Source organism: Myripristis murdjan, chromosome 4 (assembly GCF_902150065.1).
Source record: "Myripristis murdjan chromosome 4, fMyrMur1.1, whole genome shotgun sequence".
In the NCBI taxonomy this organism is placed as follows: Eukaryota; Metazoa; Chordata; class Actinopteri; order Holocentriformes; family Holocentridae; genus Myripristis; species Myripristis murdjan.
The window spans coordinates 16515295-16534485 of record NC_043983.1 but is presented as its reverse complement, the minus strand read 5'-3'; the positions used below and the strand labels follow the sequence as shown (position 1 = coordinate 16534485).

Sequence of the window (19191 nt, the reverse complement as noted above, 5' to 3'; positions counted from 1 at the left end):
AAAATCTTGTGTAAATGTCTTATGAAAGTACCAACAGTCATCCCTACAACACTGTCACAGTAACAATATCAAGGTATTCAAAGAAAATGTGATATTTGATTTCATCCATATCGCCCAGCCCTGTGCTCAAGCCTCACTGCTTGACAGACAGACAGACAGACAGACCTTTCCTGTTGTAGCTTCAGAACGAGCTTCTCGGCCAATTCTTCCGATCAGGCTGAGTAGCTTCTGCCTTACACGGTCACTCTCCACCTCCCAGCTCTGCAAAACATGCACACACAATTATTAATATAATAATAAGAAAATATATTTTTTTATTTATATAGCACTTTTCAGAACATCAGTTAAAAGGTGCTTTACAAACACACAATAGACTAGTACTAAAATATTAACAATTAACAAAAAACATAAAATAAGACAAAGACAAAATGACAACTGGTTAAAGGAAAAAAAAATAGTACACAGAAAAAGACACTGAAGCCATTGTATTTGGTAAATTACTATCTCCCCACAACTCTGTGAAGTCACACAATCAACATCCCAGTCAGAGCGACAGAGCTGACCTTCTGTATGAGCACAAAGAGGTGAGTGAGTTGATCAAAGTTGAACTTGACAGCAGCGGCAGCGATGATAGTGTGGATATTCTCGATCACTGTGGATGACTGACCAGCCTAAAAGACGCACACACACAAGATGCATTAAACTAAACACATTTGTCTTATTTTAATATCTGTCACATTCATATACATGCAACCATACATGTAGATCTATATAGACCATCAGCAGTGATTCTCTTATGTGCAGTACGTAAGTCAGGCGCCTCATGTTGCTGCATTCGCAGCCGAGGAGCTGGAGCACACTACTGATAATATACTCCCCGCCATGCCAATTTAGCAATACCATGTTGCACATTATGACTGCATGGTTGGCTTGAATAAATACATTCTGGGATTTCAAAGTGTTGGTGTGTGGGAGTTTTATAGCCTATGCAATATTTATTATTGTCAACATGGCCTGTGAAATGTGCTACACCTACAGCTTTTTCTCCTGCAAAAAAGACACAGTATTTAGAGCAGACACAGCTTAGATGTGTGGAGTTGTGCTGCGCTATGTTCAGTTAAGTATTCAGATATGTCATGGGCCACAATTTTGCTTGGTCAGCAAAATATATCATTTCAATCAACAGGAGGATTGAAGGCATTCTCAACTATAAGTGAGAAATGAAGAATTATTTGCTTTTGCTGTTAAGTAATGAACTGTTTTGCATGGAATTTGATGCCACTGTGATATAACCAACTTGTGGACCAGTTGCTGATAGGCAGTGGAAGTCTGCAAACTGGAAAGAACAAATGACAAAGTTTACAACCCCTCCTCCAACTCCAATCCTTGCAGTGTTCTGGGATGTTACAGAGTCTACATTTGGAAATCTGCAAGCACTTTAAAGCAGCTGATATATTATTGAGCCACGGTGGTGAGATCAGACTTAAATAATCTACTAACTAATTGGGTCTACATATCACTGCCATTAATGTTCTGTGGGGCAGTGTAAAATCAGTACTTGCTTTTATGCATTTATTTCTTTGTGTTCTCTGTAAAGCATAAAGTGACAAACTTGTGTGTGTGTGTCCTTGCATTTACCTGAATCCTCCAGATCTTGGAGAGTTCATCCAGGGACAGTTTACTCCCCAGTAGCTCGATGATGCCTTTAATTCTCTCACAGTACTGAGCCTGGTCGATGTTACCTGCAACAAGCCAACATTATATACATCACACTGAGTGATGCCGGCACATTCTGCAGTTGTGTTGCAGTGTCTTAATTGTTTATCCTGATGCTCTGTATGGGACTTTGTGGCAAACCTGGCTTGTAAAAAGCACTTTGTAACTGGACTTGATATATTTCCTTACCCTCCAGTGCTATTGACAGGACAGAATTCTCTACCAGCCAGTCTAGCAGTTTATCTGTGTCAATGGCATTTTTCACCGTCTTAGACACTGTGCTCTCCTCTATCAGCTTGGTCACCTGAGAGACAAACAGACAGAAAATCAGAGTGATACTCTGACTGATCTTACAAAAACATAAAAAACAAGACCATGCTGTTAAGTGCCGCCTTGGAACGCTGAAAGAGCCAACCTCTTTGAGGGAGTTCATCTTGGTGGAGAAATGGGGGGTTTTGAGCATACGCAGTAGTGTGTCCAGCCTCAGGTCATCCACCACAGTGACCAGCTCCCGCTGGAACCTCATACACAGCAGCTTAATGGCCGACAGCAGGTCTGGAATGCTCACCAGACGCTAAAAGGATGAACAAAGGAGGACTAAGACTACACTGCTTCAGGAGTCACTTTATCAGCACAGAAAAAACAGGACAAAAAACAGGACACAAAACTAAAAAGCTACCTTGTCTTTAAGGTCCTTTTCCTCCAGGTTTTGTACATAAGTGATCATCTTATGGATGACTGGGTCTAGCATGGGCTAAAAAGACAATAGGAGATGTTTTTAGTCCTTGTGGGAAAGCTGAGCTATTGAAGCAGCAAATATTAACAGGATACAGAGTTAGAATAGTAGTTAACCAGAACATTGTAAAGAGTGATCTGATAAAACATAGACAACCAGCCATTTCAACACCAGCCCCTGTTGAAATCATGAATTTAAGTATGACAATGTATGAATTTCAGCATAAGAGGGTGTGCAAGATGGCAGTGGTAGAACTGACACAGCAGAAAGACACAAATAAAGTATATATACCACTGCACAACCTTTAAGTGTGTGTGTGTGTGTGTGTGTGTGTGTGAGTGTGTGTAGGGGTAATTATAGTTATGACCGCTCACCTGGACAAGGCTGGAGTTGAGGTATTCTGCACAAACACCGAGAGGCTGGACCAGAGCTGATACACACTACACAAAGAGATAGGGAGAGGCACAGAATAACACAGGCTTGATGACACACAAAACAAAAAAAGACTAGTTTTAGACAACAAATGCAGCATGATTAGCTGTTACATGAACTGCTCATTCTACCTCTCTCTCTTTAATGAGAAAACAATGTCTCCATTAAACTTCCTTCATGCTTGTGGGGAGGGGAAGTGTTACTGAGTGTCACCTCTGATAGCTTATGAAAAGAGAAACATTGAATCATCTCAAATGAAAAGTTTTTAGGCCGGAGGTCAATTTGTGACTACAGGGATATCGTGTCCTAACTAATGCATGAGCATGAGTGTGTGTGTGTGTGTGTGTGTGTGTGTGTGTGTGTGTGTGTGTGTGAGGGAGTGAGTATGCAGGCATGTGTGGGTGGATTTTCAACGGCGGAACCCAGCTGTCATTTGTCATTCAGTGCCAAATCAGTGGAGTTTAATGAATGGTTCCCGTGTTCCTCACTCTCGCTCTCTCTCTCTTTTTTGACATTATCCACCACCTCGCTCCCATCTCCTCCACCTTCCTCCCTTTTTCACTCAGTGAATTCCTTCCATGCACTTGACTTCCTGTTCTAAGCAGACAAATGAATGAATCACCCTTGGGAGCCGGTAGAAGAGGGAGCACTACTCCCTTTCTCTATTCTCCTTTCACTTTCACTCTCTCTCTCTCTACTGTGTTTTGAGTGAGTCAGGGACCTGACAGCTTACACACTCTGCTGAGCTCCCACTGCCACTGGGGAGGGAAACAGTAGTTTGTGACCAGATTCTGCCCTATTAACATGCTAATGGATGGAGAGGGAGAGGGAGAGAGAGGGAGTGAGAGTGTGTGTATGTGTGTGTGTACACTTAATCAATGGCTATGCACTGCTGTGGTTCCGGCCAGGTTCCCTTAAGGAAGCATCAGTACAAGGACGCCTCAGAACACACAACACAACAGAGCATTTCAACCATCGCACAGCGGGGGGATGAGAGAGTGTGTGTGCTTGTGTGTAAGTGAGTATTAATGGGAGAGAGAGAGGGAGAGAGACAGTCACCACCCTGCGACAAAGAGAGCAGTGGTGGTAAACATGATGACCTCTTGCCTATATAGGCTGTCCAAAAGCCTCTGTCTACATTCCTGCTCTCTCTATTTTATTATTGAGAAACAGCATGAGGGCATTTGTATGGATGGGGGGGAAAGTGAGGGAAGACGCTCTTACTGCAATCTCAATTTCCTCTGCGTTGAGTTTAGTCTGGATGGCAGTGAATCCTCCCAATTCTCCAAACTTATCAGGAAAAGAAATGAGGGGAGAGAGGGAGAGAGAGAGAAAGAGAGAGGGAGGGAGAGAGAGATGAGGCCAAGCAATAGGTGACACTGAGATATTTATGGCATGTATGAAGACATATCTGGGTGACTGCTCATTACTCACTCGATTCACTAAGTCGACCAGCCAACCGTGAGGCTCCTGAAACAAACAATTATGTTTTCAGTCAGTTTATTCAGCTGTGGGACAGCATGTACTTGTGGGGAACTCCATTATAAAGTATAGGCTCTACTCGCTTTACTACTCTGGATTTTGTTTTCCCAGATAGTACCTCCTCACCTGTTGGTTGCCTGTGGGCATGCTGACTAGTTTGTCCTCCCCTCTCTAATAGAGCCCCACAAGATTGTTTGATTTAATTAAAAAAAAAAAAAAAAAAAAGGATAGTTTAAATGGATAGTTTGTCCACTATGACACAAGTTAACTAGCTATGACAGTAAGATACAAGCAGCAACCAACAGAGTTTTGCTGTTCAATTTTTCTCTGACCAATCATTGGTCCGCAGCGTTTTCACATCACATTTTAGTAATGGCTCATCTTGCTTTGAACCTCAACAGAGGTGGTACCAAAAATAGTATCTGGTACCAGATACTATCCCAAACTCTTGCCTAATAGAAAACAAAAAAGCAGCGCCGCGGCGAGTAGAACCGATACCATGTAACAGAAAAGGGGCGATGGAGCGGTCTTAGGTTCTCCTACAGCTGTTGTGTGTCAGTCACACATGCTCAGCTGCACAGTCCCTCTGGCTCAGTTACACAACTTTTGGGATGAAGAACCTGTTTGCCTGCCCTCTGACTTGGCTAAACACTGTAAACAAAGGCTACCAAGGAAGTGTGTATACAAACACTTTTCTTGGAAGCACAGCTATACATGCTTACATCTGCCCCAACCAAACTTAGTACTCAGTAGCAGAAGTACAGTAGATGTCAGGTGGAAGTGAGAATGCCTTACTTTCTGGTAGGTGTTACTAGGAGAGACGGCGAACATGTTGGCCTCATCTCCAAAAACTTCAGCCCAGTTCCTCTGACAGGCCTTCATCCGGTTCTTAAAGTGGTACTCATTATCAGGGTTAAAGGCCTTGATGCATGAAAAAGACAAAAAAGCAAAAACATTATGTAGCTGAATTTTTTTTTCACTTTGCAGATTCAGTGGTCTTACATTTTATTATTTGGAGGGGGTGGACATAATGTGATCACAACAGGAAATAAATAAGTAAATAAAAATAACTGAATGCATGATTTTTGGTTAACATGTACTTACTAATTTCTTCAAAATGAGGCTGAAAAAACATGATACTTTGTACATGTCTTATCTTAGGAATTTCATAATTTCCCTGGCTTCCCACGTCTAGAATAGACTGTTCCTAATTTCTATGACTATCCACAAATTCGATGAGCTGTGGTATTCCACCATGCTATGTCAGATGTCAGACATATTTTAACAACATATTTCAAAATGTATGTATGTGTATTTGACAGGGAGAGGAGTGAACTGAGAGATCAAGAAAAAAAAGGAAGTGAGACAGTGAGAGCAACGGAGACCTCACCATGGTTAGTACCCCCATCAGGTTCACAGGTATGGGGTCCTGCTTGACTCTCTCTGCCACAAGCTCCACCAGTAACATTAACATGTTGTAGATCCCCTCGTGGATTTCAGTCCCCCATTTATGGACTGCACTGCTGGTCAGCAGCTATGGAGACAGACAGGCAAGAGAAGGTCATTGCAAATACACATTAATTAATCAAGCACTCTGATACTCACTTTTTTGAAGGCCTCTTGCATGCACCGGTCCATGAACCGCTTGCAGTTCTCATCAGCATCAGTGAGACCTGACAGTGAAAAAAGGAAAAGTTTATTTCTCATGTTAATTCACAAAGAAGTTGGCTCTAATGGGATATCTACAGATTGAGGCATGTAACACCAGTGTCCAAAATAACAACATGTGAAAAGCACCCCATGGTCCAAACAAAACATACCACCCACATAGTAATAGTAACAATAATAGATATTCAGATATGCAAATGAAGATTGTCCTCCCACAAAAAGTCTTACCGTGCCGGGCAAGGCAGGTGGACGCGATGAGACACTTGCCCAGGGACTCCTCTCTCTTGTAAGGTATGGACCAGTGGTCAGTGAAGACTCTGCTCTCTAGCTCATACAGGTTGGTGGTGGGGAACTCCATGCTTCCCCCAGAGCAGTTCCCATTCTCATCATTGTTCCTCTGCAACACAAGAGCAAAAACATACACATAATGAAATTACAACCAAATGCACTGGGTGCCTTTTTCTCAAAACAAGTGGTCCCTGCATGTCCCACTGTTGTCTAATGATGGGGCGACTGTCCTCTGCAGCTGTTAAATGGATGCTAGGATAACACTAATGGCTTCTGGCAATGATAGTGGCAAGATCAGTGAGGATGATGCTTGATTCTTTCCCTCCGGGACAAGAGTGATAGCAGTCATTTGGAAGGCGTGTCCCCTCCACCACAATCTGCCCTTCATTTCTGCATCTCTCTGTCCCTGTCTCCCCGCCTATGCACTTCTCCTGAATCTCAAAAACATGCCCTTGTCTCTCCAGTGTTTCACTGTGCAATTCTACTTTGTGATCACATCAGTACAGTTGTGTGTGACAGCATATTACACTCCGATGTAATGATCATGGACCGCATTGCTATAGCACTTTTCTAGTCTACTGACCATTCAAAGCTTTACAATGTTTGCCTCACATTCACCCATTCACACACACACACACACACACACTGATGGCAGAGGCTACCATACAAGGTCCATCAGGAATGGGTTCACTATCTTGCTCAAGGACACTTCGATACACTGGAGGAGCCGGGGATTGAACCGGAAACCCTCTGATTCCCAGACGACCACGCTACCTCCCAAGCCACGCTGCCTCCACGATGCCACCTGTTTTGTTAGCCAAATGTCTGAAAACTGAGGCCTAATTGAAACAATCAATTCAATTTCATTAACCATTCCAATTTTATCTTCCTTCATACATACTTAAGGGACGCTTAAAAATTAAACACCTGGTCTGATTTCTGCAGGAAAAGTCTTCTTTAAAACTTTGTGCATTTTCCAATTATTTGGTTGTGTGTGTGTGTGTGTGTGTGTGTGTGTGTGTGTGTGTGTGTGTGTGTGTGTGTGTATGTTTGAGAGAGAGACAGACAAATTCATGGTTGAAAACGGCAACCTCTGGCTCAGCATACGACTGCTGAGAAAACAAAATGGCCAGCAGTAGTAAAAGTCTGGGAGTCTGTGTGGTGAAAGCAACAGCAGACAAAGGATTATTAAATTATTTACATCATAAAGTTGTTTGCATATTCATGAAGTGGTCTAAATATTCATGATTAAACTGCAGAACTCCCTCCTCTGAAATATTGCTGCCCAGTGGAACGCCTCTCCAACCCAAATCACTGAAGAAAACACTCAAGCAAGCCTGCAAGCCTTACTTGGAAATCGACTGATGATTTATGCTGGTGCCTTACTGGCCCTATTTAAGTTACCGTACACAATGCTGTTCTGATCTGCTCTCTGAGGTGCAAAATTATCTTATTACTGTAGTTATGTTATATATAAAGATGCCATAATACATTTGCCCATTCTGCCTGAAACTACTGTCCTGTATAAATATAATACAGCAAAATGCAGCTAGGTTCAACCTTACCTTTTTGAATATATTTCCACATATTAGCATATGTAATGGTCAATATGTTCAGTCCATGATGCCCCACATACTGCAGTGCATATTGATATATATATATATATATATATATATATATATATATATATAGATATATAGATATATAGATAGATGCATGATGATGAATTCAGCAGATGAGAAAAGACAAGAGGAGAAAAAGGACAGGGGGAGAAAGCAATAGAGAGACAACATATTTCATCCTCTCCTCTCTAGAGATGAGAGATGGATCATAGATTAGAGGAGGGACGGAGAAAAGAAGAGATGAACCCTGCATTCACCTTAGAAAAACACTGAGGTCAAAGAGTAACTGTGGAGAAACATTTCACTGCATGCAGAATTATAATTATCAGAAATCACTGACCATTAACCTAACATTTAGGTGTCCCAAACATGATGTTTTAATTCACACAGCATCAGGAAAAAGGAATTTCCTGCACTTTGTTTAGAATATACTGGTCCTACCAATATTAAACAAAAGAACAAAGCATGCAGATAAGCTGCAGTGATCTCAATGTTTTGGGACCTGAAGCCACAGGAGAACAAGCTCTGCTCTCAAAGGAACAATGTGCATGTGCAGTTGCACAGGACTGTCGAGGTAACTCAGCGCCAGTCTGTTACTATGCACCCCACAACCCCTCTGGGACCCCCTGCAAAAACTGCAGCGTGTTTGTGTGTGTCAGGGAGACTGCAGGGCTATATTTAGGAGAGTAACATGGGGCCAAAGACCTATGACACGCCTCTGAAGCACAAACACAGCAGACAGACAGAGAGAGAGAAGGCTGTCTGAGCAGCCTTTCCTACAGAACTTTTCTACTGAGGTGTAATGTGTGAGTGAGACTTTTTTCCATGCAAAGGCAAAAACATTTTGTAAATCTACTTAAATAACAAATGGGAGAATAATCAATTACACTTACAGCTCAAGAACTGACATAAAACAACATTTATCATGTTGTATTAGCTGCAAGGAAGTGTTAAAATTGGACTACTGCCAATGCAGAGACTTCTCAACATCTAGAATACGGAAAAAATAATGTTAGCACCTGTCAGGGATGCTGAGTGACATAATACAACTGTCATTAGCATTTCTGGAAAAGTAAGCCTATTTACTATTTACAGTGATCTACAATAAAACATTTATTGTTATTTACTGCCAACTGTAAATGCCAAGTGTTACTTATTATTACAATAACAACTTATGTCAAAGTGTGATGGTGTGATGACAGAGATTGCAGAAAAGAGAAGATAGGAAAAGGATGGGAGATGTGTCTTTTGCAGCAATAGGTCTGTCTAATCACTTGAATCTGTTTTGGTTACTCACAATCACTGCCACTTATTCAGAGTGACACAACAAACAGTGCAAGTTATTTCACTGTGATGATTTATCATGTCAAATGGAAGGAGACAACGGCTCTCTTTTGGCTGCATCTCAAATCTATTCTGGACATCTTGGAAAGCAACAGGTCTGAAGACACAAATCACTGAAGCCCAATAGCTTTAGGTTCAAGTATCTTGAGATGTAAATCAGAGTAGTATTTCCTTGTCTTGTGTGTGTTAATGAGTATTTTTTGAGGCTCAGTATCACAGCACTAGAGGATCAGACACATACACAGACACGGGGAATCGGGACAGAGTGGTAAGATGAACATGTGAATGTGACCTCTGTAAATAATTGACAGCTGTCATATGGGTGACTGTCTAATTCATCGGATGGATGATTGAGAAAAAACTTGGCAATTCAAGGGAGCCATGCATGGTCGGAAAGCATCAAATGCGACAGTCGTTACACACAAATCATCCACACAGACATCACAGTACTACATACTGACATTTTGACGGTCGAAATCATTTACTGAAATGGTCTAAGATGGCAACATATGCACTTGCGAAATCGCTGCTGACTCGCGGGTCGAGCACACCGCAACCCCGGCAGCTGGCAACGCTGGAGGCTGCTCTGACTGATAACGCTAGCTAATGTTAGCTTGCATGGCGATGCATTTACCCCCGGGTAAATCAAACATGAACATGCCCAGATAAATGTCCGTGGGGTGACGCTGAGACGAGATTACTGAGCTGATTCCTGTGTGTTAACTTGCTGAAATCAGTGACTCCCCTCCCCCAAGAGCCTCCGCGCTACCACCGCTGGTCAGTTAACTACTCGCGCGTTCAGCACTACGCTAGCTAGCCAGCTAGCAGCCAGTGGAAGCTAGGTTAGCTAGCAGGTTAGTTTAAATGTGTCAATACCTTACCATTTATAAAGCTTTATATGAGCAGGTAATATCCCAATCATTACGTCCACAATGAACAAAGCAACCTACCTTACCCTGCTGTCTGGACAGTGCATACCGCGACTTTTCTCCCTGCTCTGACAGCTAAGTTAGGCTGGGTGTCTAAGCTAGCATGGAGTTTGCTAAGTTAAATGGGCGAGCCCTCTCTCTGTCCCAGGAAAACCAGAGATAATTCAGTAGATGCTCAGGAAGAAGAAACACCAGCTGGTTTTACCTCGCTATCCACTACATCGTGGTATGCGGGCGGAGGGTCAAATCCTCCGGTCCCGGTGCGCCCGCTGTTTTCCCCGTCTCCACTCGACCCCAAGCCCGGGTTAGGCCCGCTCTCCATCGGCTCATATCCATACCCGAGTCCCGGGCTTTCGTTCGTCAGAAGCGCAACTGCCTCGTTGATGTCGTTCTTCGCCAACCGGAGTGCTTTCCGTATTGCGACGGGGTCTGGAAACCCCATGCAGAGGAGCGTCGTCATGTGCTGCTCCTCTTCGGTCTCCATGTTTGGGGTGTCTCCGTCTCACAGACTAATAGTGATGGGGTGTGCAGCACGGCGCTGTAGCCGTGCACGCCGCCATGTTTACAGTCCGCTGCTAACCTGTCACGATGGCTTCCCACAACAGAGCCCAGCGTTTCCGTAGCTGCGTAGAGTGCGTCACCCCGACCCACCCATAATGTCTATGCCCCGCACTTCCCAATTTCCACTGACCTGAAAGATGAAACACTGAAATGAAATTTTTGATTTCGTGCACAAGAATTGTTGAATTGAATATGCTCAAGTGAATATGCAGCGCACGTGATTTACTGAGTCATGGGTTGACATGCATGTTGAACAATGAAAGACATAGCCTAATGATGTTATGCATTCTTAATGGAGTGCATTCAGAATATGGACATTACTGCCATTTGTAGTCTTCAACATTGTTGTTTACTGTGACGGAGCCACCTGTCAAAAGAAAAGGGTGTGGCATTGCGCGGGCGCGGTGTGTGGTTGTGGTGGTGGTGAGGGGTGGGGGTGCAGGTACGCATCACGTGCAAACTAAAACCATGTGACAGAGCAAGGCAAGGAAGAACAAAATGGCTGCGACGGGTGACGAAGCTGCCGCGATGGACAGCATCTCCAGGGTCCCGGTGAGCCATCCAGCGGGGCTGAGCCTGGCCGGAGCCTCCAGCAGCCACGGGGAGGGAGCGGAGCCTGCTGCGGAAAGCCTGTTGTCGGTGCCCAAAAAACCCAGCACCAACAGTGAGTCGTGTTTCTTTGTAGCTTCCGTAGCTCGGTGGCTAATGCTAACAGTCCCACAACAATTCCAGCATAACATAGATATCAATAAGAAGTTGCAATATGCAGAAACTAGCACAGAAATAGTTTTGCTTTATGCGCCTGATGGATATAATTATGACCGGCCTCTTGTTATGTGGCGTAATGAGATTTGACATTGTTTTGTGCTGAAATAGTCTCACTCCTAATGTTTGTGTTTAGGTGATGGTGGTGTTGAGACGGCAGAGGAAGCTGTGGAGCCTGCAGAGCCTGACATAAACGAGCTGTGCACTGATATGTTTGAGAAGATGGCTGTCTTCCTGCAAGGAGAACTCACAGGTCTCAGCTACTTTGTCATAGCCCATCTTTGTTCTCCCTCAGCCTTTTTCCTGCACACAGCAAAGATTATTCTTAGGCAGAGTACTTTTTGGCTTATGCCCCCCTTTCATTTCTCTTCTTGGTGCTTCCTCCTGCATTTCATGACTGTCGCAATTCTCTATTCTCGGTTTTTCTAACGCACATTACCTTTTATCTATTTCCCTATTCAGCCACCTGTGAGGACTATCGCCTCTTAGAGAATATGAACAAGCTGACCAGTCTGAAGTACATGGAGATGAAGGACATCAGCATCAACATCAGTCGTAACCTGCAGGATCTCAACAACAAGTGTGAGTGAGGCACTCAGAGACTGCAGCTGTATGAAAAGAGACAAGGGGGGAAAGAGTGGGCATTATTGTAAAGGCACATTTCTGTTCAGCAGATATTTTGCATGATACTACCACCTCATTGTGAACATCTGAGTGTTATGTGTTTGTTTCAGATGCAAGTCTACAGCCTTACTTGGACCAAATAAATCAGATTGAAGAGCAAGTGTCTGCTCTTGAACAGGCTGCCTATAAACTGGACACATACTCCAAGAAACTGGGTAAGACATTGAAACTGCAGAAAATTCAGACGTGTGCATGGGATGTGTTAATCCCAAAAGGATATGCTGAGTAAGATCAATGTAGTTAACTGACCATCACAAGTGTGAAATGTCACAAACTCTTCAAACTCTTTAAACTCTTGCAATGTGTTGGAACTTAGTAGGCACCTTATCCAGCCTGTTTTTGTGCCAATTTCTTGCTTTCAGGTACATGTGTCTTATAGCATAATGATAGCAAATTGTTATTATTATTTTTATTATTTGGTTTTGTGCATTTAACAGTTTCCCACCTGTTTTATTTCATGTATTCTAACCCACTGGGAACCTAGTATTTTCCACTGTAACTTCATGTGGATGAGTCAACATCTCCCCTTTCAGTTATATTCTTTTATGCCTCGTACTGTGGTATTGGGCTGTAACATTATCAGCTATTTATCTATGTTTTGGTGGTCTTCCTGTCTTGGTGTGCTATTGTAGTCTCGTTCAATATGTGTCAAGCTTCTTGTTGTGGTATTTCTGATATTCCCACCACATGTATTAGGTCATGTTCTAAGATGTCATGAACTCAAACAGCAGATGGCGCTCTGACACCAGAGATGATTCCTCATCTAGCCTCCTCTACCAAAACATCACAAGATAATCCAGATTATGTTGCTGGAAATGGGTAGTTTTGCTTCTCTTGGTGCAGCTTTTACCTACAGTGGGTTCTTCTTCTCTCCCACTCTCTGCAGAGGCCAAATTCAAGAAACTGGAGAAGCGATGAAGAGGAGGGTGACGGTTACAGCGCCTTTCTCACCGTCTTTCACCCTGCCATGCCTCCCCTTTCTCTGCCAGAGCCAGGAACTGTGGGGAGGGTGTAAACTGAGACTGAAACAACAAAAAGCCAAACCCACTTTGACACATAGAAACAACTGAAGACGAGCAGTTCAACGCACTTGAAGTGCTGCAGTGCTTCGGTTTTATTAAGCCAGTATTCACTGTTTCTGGCATTAGTTGTGTACTCAAAGTGTAAGAAGGTATACAGCAGATACACTTTATATGGAAATCCGCCTGTTACTTTAATTAACCATATCTCCTTACCGTACTCACCTGTGAAACAACCACACACCACAGACTATCAGATTATGAATCTAACAATTACTATTGTAGCGTAGTATATAGGTAGTGTGGTGAAGCATGTTAATAGATCTGTTGTTACTGGAAACATCCCAGGTTTGATGTATGATATCATGTATGATATCCAACCTCTTGTCAGACCGAGCCCTACCTGCAATTAGGTACTGTTGCATATTTCATTCTCCCTCATTATTTGTCCTGGAGAATGAAAATTGAATGTGCGCTTAATCTAATGGCTTTACAATAGCTTCATATGTACAGTGAGAAAGTAAAAAAAAAAATTCTAGCTGCCCATAATTCTAGCTCAGTATGAACAGCACTACATAGCGTTTTTCTTTTTAAGACTTTACTTTTCTAACAGCTACTGTGTAGAGGGCAGCTGAAAATCACATATTTGTATAGAGAACACTTTGAAATGAACTTGATGAAAATTCTATGATATTTGATATGAATGAATTAGTGTGTGTTTTATCTGTGTTGGGTATGTTAACATGGAAAACTGTTCAAAGGGTTTTTGAAATAAACCTTGCTATGCTTATGTATCACTGCATCACTAATGTCAGAGCAGTTGACAGACAACACTGCTAGGCCATTTCACAGCCAGCAGATGGCAGACCTACATCGTGTTAATCCCAATCTCCTAAGAAAATTGAATTGTGTGAGTGGGATAATCCTTATGAAACAAAACAAGAAAAAGAGTGTTGTTGAATCTTAGTAGCACTTAGTGCAGGACTTGTATGGCTTTATTGGACTGATCCAAATGTTATTGAGCTTTTGGGGAAAACACCCAAGTGCCAATGGGGGAGTTGGGATCAGAAGAGAGCAAGATATTCATGGAAGAGAACAAAGGACATATATTTGACAGTTTGAAGAAAACAGTGGGAGGATAATGCATTCACATGTGTCTAGAGATGGTCTTTTTCCTCTTCTATCGCTCTTCAGCTGTCCCAGGGTAAAACCACTCAGACACCATTACCTTTGGGAAACTGATTATCTGAATCGACAGGATCTGCTGCACTTCACTCCCCTGTTTGTGTGTGTTTGTGTATATCTGTGCGTGTCCATACATGTATGCACATATGTGTATGTTTTTGAGAGACCTAATTTAAAACAGATCTCTGTCATTAGGCCAGTTGAGGCCCCAGTGCATGGGAGCTCATTATTCATACTGTAATAGTATTTACTGTTGCACTGTGATCCTTCCATCTCTCTCTCTTTTCCTTTTGCCTGCCTCTTTGCAAGGCCCTGAGGGAGAGTTCAACTCCCCTATTTTACCGCCTTATAGGCACTGAAATCAGATCTATTAAGTGATTTTCTGTTGTTTTCTGAAAGCTACAGAGGAGTGCCAGAGGGGAGTCAAGTGTAACTAGCTGGAGAGGATGGCGGAAAAATCATAGTTTAACTCTCTCTCAGTTATTAAATGCTTGAGAAACTCTGAATAAAGTCCTAAGATGCACAACTAGTACAAGTGGAAAATTACATGTCCAATATGTGTATCCACGAGGTTTTCAGACAGCATGGGCGGAAACTGTTACTCGGTCATTGGACAAACATGCTAACAATGAAATATGCATAACTGTGATGGGTTGAGGCCAAAGAAAGGGTCTCTGGTCATCCCATTTTCCTCCAGTGACTCAGATATCTTGAATTTTCCCTAAGAAAGGGCTAAGGAAGGGCTGTTCCTCAATCGTGTCTCTGAGGTGTAGCCTGTATGGAAGCCTAATGAGGAAAGTGTTCCCACGTGCAACTGGGTTAGGTAGTGTGTGTATTTGTGTGTGTGTGTGTGTGTGTGTTACTAAAGAAGACCTAACTCTGCAGCATCATCCACACTAATGGGAATAAGTGAGTAAATACGGGGTGGTTTTGGTAACTGAAAAATGGTATCCTCGCTGATTGGGATCATTTGCCTGTGTGTGCATGTGTGCACATACCTTATGCACACTGTGTTTGTGATGTGTGTATTTGTGTACCAGAGTGTAGCTGGAGAGTGAATGGAGCTCAGTGGTGAGTATATGCAACAAATAAACATTAAAGATTAAGGCTGTTTGTAGGCTTAGAAGCATTCTGTTTCAATAAAGTCCATTGGAAAATGTTACGCTCATACTGGAATCTGTTTATGTACCTGTGTTAATGATTGTTTATGTGAGGATCAAGTGCAGGAGAACAGAGTATTGCAGAGGCAGAAGGTAATGTGTTTCTTTAGACCTGACAGACCCATTAGGAACCACCTGGTTTAGCACTGGCGTCTGTTTCTCTGTCATCAGTGAGGTAATACAATAATGTTTTACTCTGTAAATTCAGACTGAGGATCTCAGCTGGACTCAGTGACCAACAAACCTGTTTTAGCTCATTAATAACAAGCAAACATATGCTTTTTCTCTATTCCAGAGACTTTTGGGCTGGCGATTTTTATCACCAGTTTGGAAAGAAACTGCTTTCCTTTTTCTCCTTTTTTCACTCTGTTTGGCAGATTTATTTTTGCTGGTCCCTATTCAAGATTTTAATGCTAGATAGAAATACATCATAGGCTGCAAGGAGACAATGAAAATAATACAAAGCTTTTAAAAATCTCTGTATTGCAACTTTCACACTCTTTCCATGCACTACTAGACAGACAGCAATGGATTGTGTGAGTGAGATATTTAAACATTCGGTATGTCACATACAATGGCATGTTATTTAAGAATGACATAACAAAGCTGTTGATTGCATTACATATACTTTGTTTTATATTTCAATATAATTAGCTTCAAATATGTATTCTCCAAACATGGTCCGAACAATTCAACAGAGGAATCATTCCAAGTCAGGTCTTTTGAAATGATATAGCCTCAATTTGAGTTTGGCCTTGTGGACTGCAGAAGGTGCCCAGAAATGTGACTGCGAGATTGCGAAAGCATCAAACATCCTGTCCATCAGCAGCAGCAGTAAAGGAGCTGTTTTCTCCATAAGTCACCAGTAGAGTACTGGCCAGCTAGCAATAACAGGGCAAGATGCCACACCACAGTGTTGTGTAACTGACAAGAAAGCACGAACTGTGGGAGATTTCACTAGTATACACGAATAAGAGAGAACAAGGACATTTACGATGCAATTTTCAAACCACATTTGTTCTGTGTTTTTCAACTCTGTTCAAAGTTAGCATTCCACTTAATTGACCAAGTCAACCAGTTTAGTGATATTGTGAAATCTCTCTATCCCTGTTCTTTTGTGTTTCTCACTTTTCACACACTGACCACAGTGGAATAAAGACACTCTAACTGCATTCTGGCTTGTTAAAATACCAACCTGTGCCCCTTTAAAGCAGTGAAGACATGAAGACAACCAAATGGCCTGAGATAAATGACAAAACAGTACATGTTTACATCCATTTCAAAGCAGTCTGTATATCTAGGAGGTATTTCAGCACAAATACGAGCCATATGTGAGATCTAAGGGACTGAGTCAAACTTCAAATACTTTCTATGAGAAAAGCCACATGAGGTCAAGCACTGGCACTACATTCATTCACTTCACTATGCTGCTTGCACCTTCATCATAAACTGTGCACATATGTGTGGGTGCAAGCACTTGCTCACAACCTACGTGTCACCTTTTGCACGCACCCACTCCTGACCCCTTTGAAACTCTAAGCCAAAAGGCAGTGTATATTGGAGATGCAGCTATTTCAACACTTTGACCAATGCTGGGTGAATGCAATCCATTATGATTACGATCAAAATGTCCACCACCACTACCACCACTCCATTATTATGAATCCAGAATGATACCAGATGGGATTGCTGCTCGAACCACTGGGGCATCGGTTCTTCTAGATGTGAGACAAAGCCAAGCCGCTCCCAGCAGGTTGGGGAGTCAGAGTGTCAGACTATGGCTCCAGCCCCTCATCCAAAAGAGGACTCAAGAGCCTATCTCTGCTGGAAATCATAACCAACAACACCTGAAAACTGGCCTGTGTGATCCTGCTTAAGATTGGATATTAGTCCAGTCCCTGGTGCATCTCTGTGTGCGTTGTTGTTGTTTCTGTTCCCATTATGGGATCTTTGTAAAGAATCCTCCTTTCATGTGCAGCGTGTCCAGCACCATGTCTAAACAGACCCAGTCTTAGACACCCATTAGATCCCCACTCAGACTCTTTGGCACCACAGCCATCTGTGTGTGTGTGTGTGTGTCTCTGTCTATGTGTGTGGCACATATGTAGAGAAACTGACTGTAAATGGAAGGACATTTCATGCACAAAACATGTCAAATTTCCATCATAATATCCCAGCAAGTAGTCTAGAATGGGCCTCTCTTATCCTGATGTTTTGGCACAAGGGGACTTTGTTTCAATGATATGTGCACTTTTAAAAAGATGGTGAAGGACTAAGGCTAAACAGGAAAATGCAAACATAGGCTGTGGAACAGTAAATAATCCTGCACAATGCACTGACACTTACACTTTCCTCTGCACTTTGAGGAATGGATAAAAGAAGGAAAGGACATAAGATCATGGCAACTGCTTTCTAAATCTTCATTGTTGTTAAACTTTGGTGCCACTAATATTGAAGTCAATTGGAAGGGCAAAGAAACTCCCTCTCTGAACCACAATACGTATGCTGTTTGAGATTCAACTATATAACAAAACGCAACAGACTGATGCATTTTTTTTAATCCAATGTGTGTATTAGTTGTCTCAAAACATCAGGAATCTGTCCAGCAGTGGCAAATAAAAGCCTAGTCTACCTAATGGGAACCACATTCAAACATAAATTTACATAAGCCAATATAATCGAATGTGAGCTACTAAACAATATAACAAATTGCCAATTATTCCGACACCTGGCTGGGGTTATAATCTGTTCAACTAGGTCATAAACAGAGTGGTGGCAAACCCATTCAACAGCAGTCAACCATTTTGAAAGTTTCTACAGATCATGAATTTGGGCTCATATGCTGCACAGTGACATAATGTCCTTTCCTTCTTTTATATCTTCCTTAAGACACTTTTTGAGTGGATATATTTGTCCTCAAGCAGCTCTCAGCTTTTCAGCTCTTAGCTTGACTAAACTTTGAATTTTTTGACATTAGACATGATTCTTCTCTGCTTACTTTTCTAATACTCGTACCAAACAGCCATTGTTGGTATCAAACAGTTTGGATGTACTTATGAATGCTGCTTGTAATGGTGGTGATCTATGGCTCTGACCCCCATGTGTCAGGGATAATTAGGCTTGACAGAGGCGACACAGATCATGGCTTTGTTATCACGTCATATCCTGTGTACCGGGAATATAATGTTTTAGTTTTGGGTTGACGGAAAACTCAGAATTTGCCCAAAAACAGCTTTTGTGCTCTGCGTGGTGTCTGTGCGTACGTGTGAGTATGTGTGTGTGCATGCTTGTACAAAGTTGTGTATGTGTTGTTGCCTCAGCATGTGTGCATTAGATCATCCAAATGACTAATCAGTGTGCGGAAGCCATAAAGGAACAGAACTGACTCATCTTGGTATAAGGGCCCCGTGGGCTGTCCCGACATGAGACGGGCGACTCAGAACGACAAAGTAACTCTTATACAGCACCAAGTGAGCAGTTACACACGTGCAAAGATACTCCAAGAATTCTGACCACTAAAGTCCCACAACACTGCCAGCTGAAAGCTCCCTTTATCCCCATTTCATCTCAAAACTGAAAGCAGCACTGAGGATGTCAGGA

General features: G+C 42.4%; 2 protein-coding genes across 3 annotated transcripts in view; one reads left to right on the top strand and one right to left on the bottom strand.

Annotated features, from left to right (window-relative positions):
* usp24 (ubiquitin specific peptidase 24) overlaps nt 1–10863 on the bottom strand; it is a 37288-nt gene extending 26425 nt beyond the window's left edge. For both annotated transcript variants that reach the window (XM_030048929.1, XM_030048930.1), the window contains exons 1-14: nt 10423–10863; nt 6263–6431; nt 5972–6039; nt 5757–5900; nt 5162–5287; nt 4319–4354; nt 4109–4174; nt 2827–2892; nt 2396–2470; nt 2132–2290; nt 1906–2020; nt 1639–1742; nt 564–671; nt 166–261 (exon numbers count right to left, since the gene is read on the bottom strand). In XM_030048929.1, the coding sequence (XP_029904789.1) occupies nt 166–261; nt 564–671; nt 1639–1742; nt 1906–2020; nt 2132–2290; nt 2396–2470; nt 2827–2892; nt 4109–4174; nt 4319–4354; nt 5162–5287; nt 5757–5900; nt 5972–6039; nt 6263–6431; nt 10423–10701 (1611 nt within the window). In that variant the 5' untranslated portion in view covers nt 10702–10863. The remainder of the gene's footprint in view (nt 1–165; nt 262–563; nt 672–1638; nt 1743–1905; nt 2021–2131; nt 2291–2395; nt 2471–2826; nt 2893–4108; nt 4175–4318; nt 4355–5161; nt 5288–5756; nt 5901–5971; nt 6040–6262; nt 6432–10422) is intronic.
* A 381-nt stretch (nt 10864–11244) lies between these two features.
* On the top strand, nt 11245–14040 carry bloc1s2 (biogenesis of lysosomal organelles complex-1, subunit 2). Its single transcript, XM_030048931.1, has 5 exons — nt 11245–11442; nt 11680–11796; nt 12006–12125; nt 12278–12382; nt 13114–14040. Exons 1-5 carry the CDS (start codon nt 11277–11279, stop codon nt 13143–13145), a joined length of 540 nt encoding a protein of 179 aa, XP_029904791.1. The 5' UTR covers nt 11245–11276; the 3' UTR covers nt 13146–14040.
* The last annotated feature ends 5151 nt before the right edge of the window (nt 14041–19191 follow it).

Excerpts from the sequence above, each read along its gene's own strand:
- bloc1s2 (XM_030048931.1), top strand. The coding sequence starts at position 11,277 with ATGGCTGCGACGGGTGACGAAGCTGCCGCGATGGACAGCATCTCCAGG. Across the intron at positions 11,797-12,005 it reads CCTGCAAGGAGAACTCACAG|CCACCTGTGAGGACTATCGC; the intron begins GTCTCAGCTACT and ends TTCCCTATTCAG. Across the intron at positions 12,383-13,113 it reads CACATACTCCAAGAAACTGG|AGGCCAAATTCAAGAAACTG; the intron begins GTAAGACATTGA and ends CACTCTCTGCAG.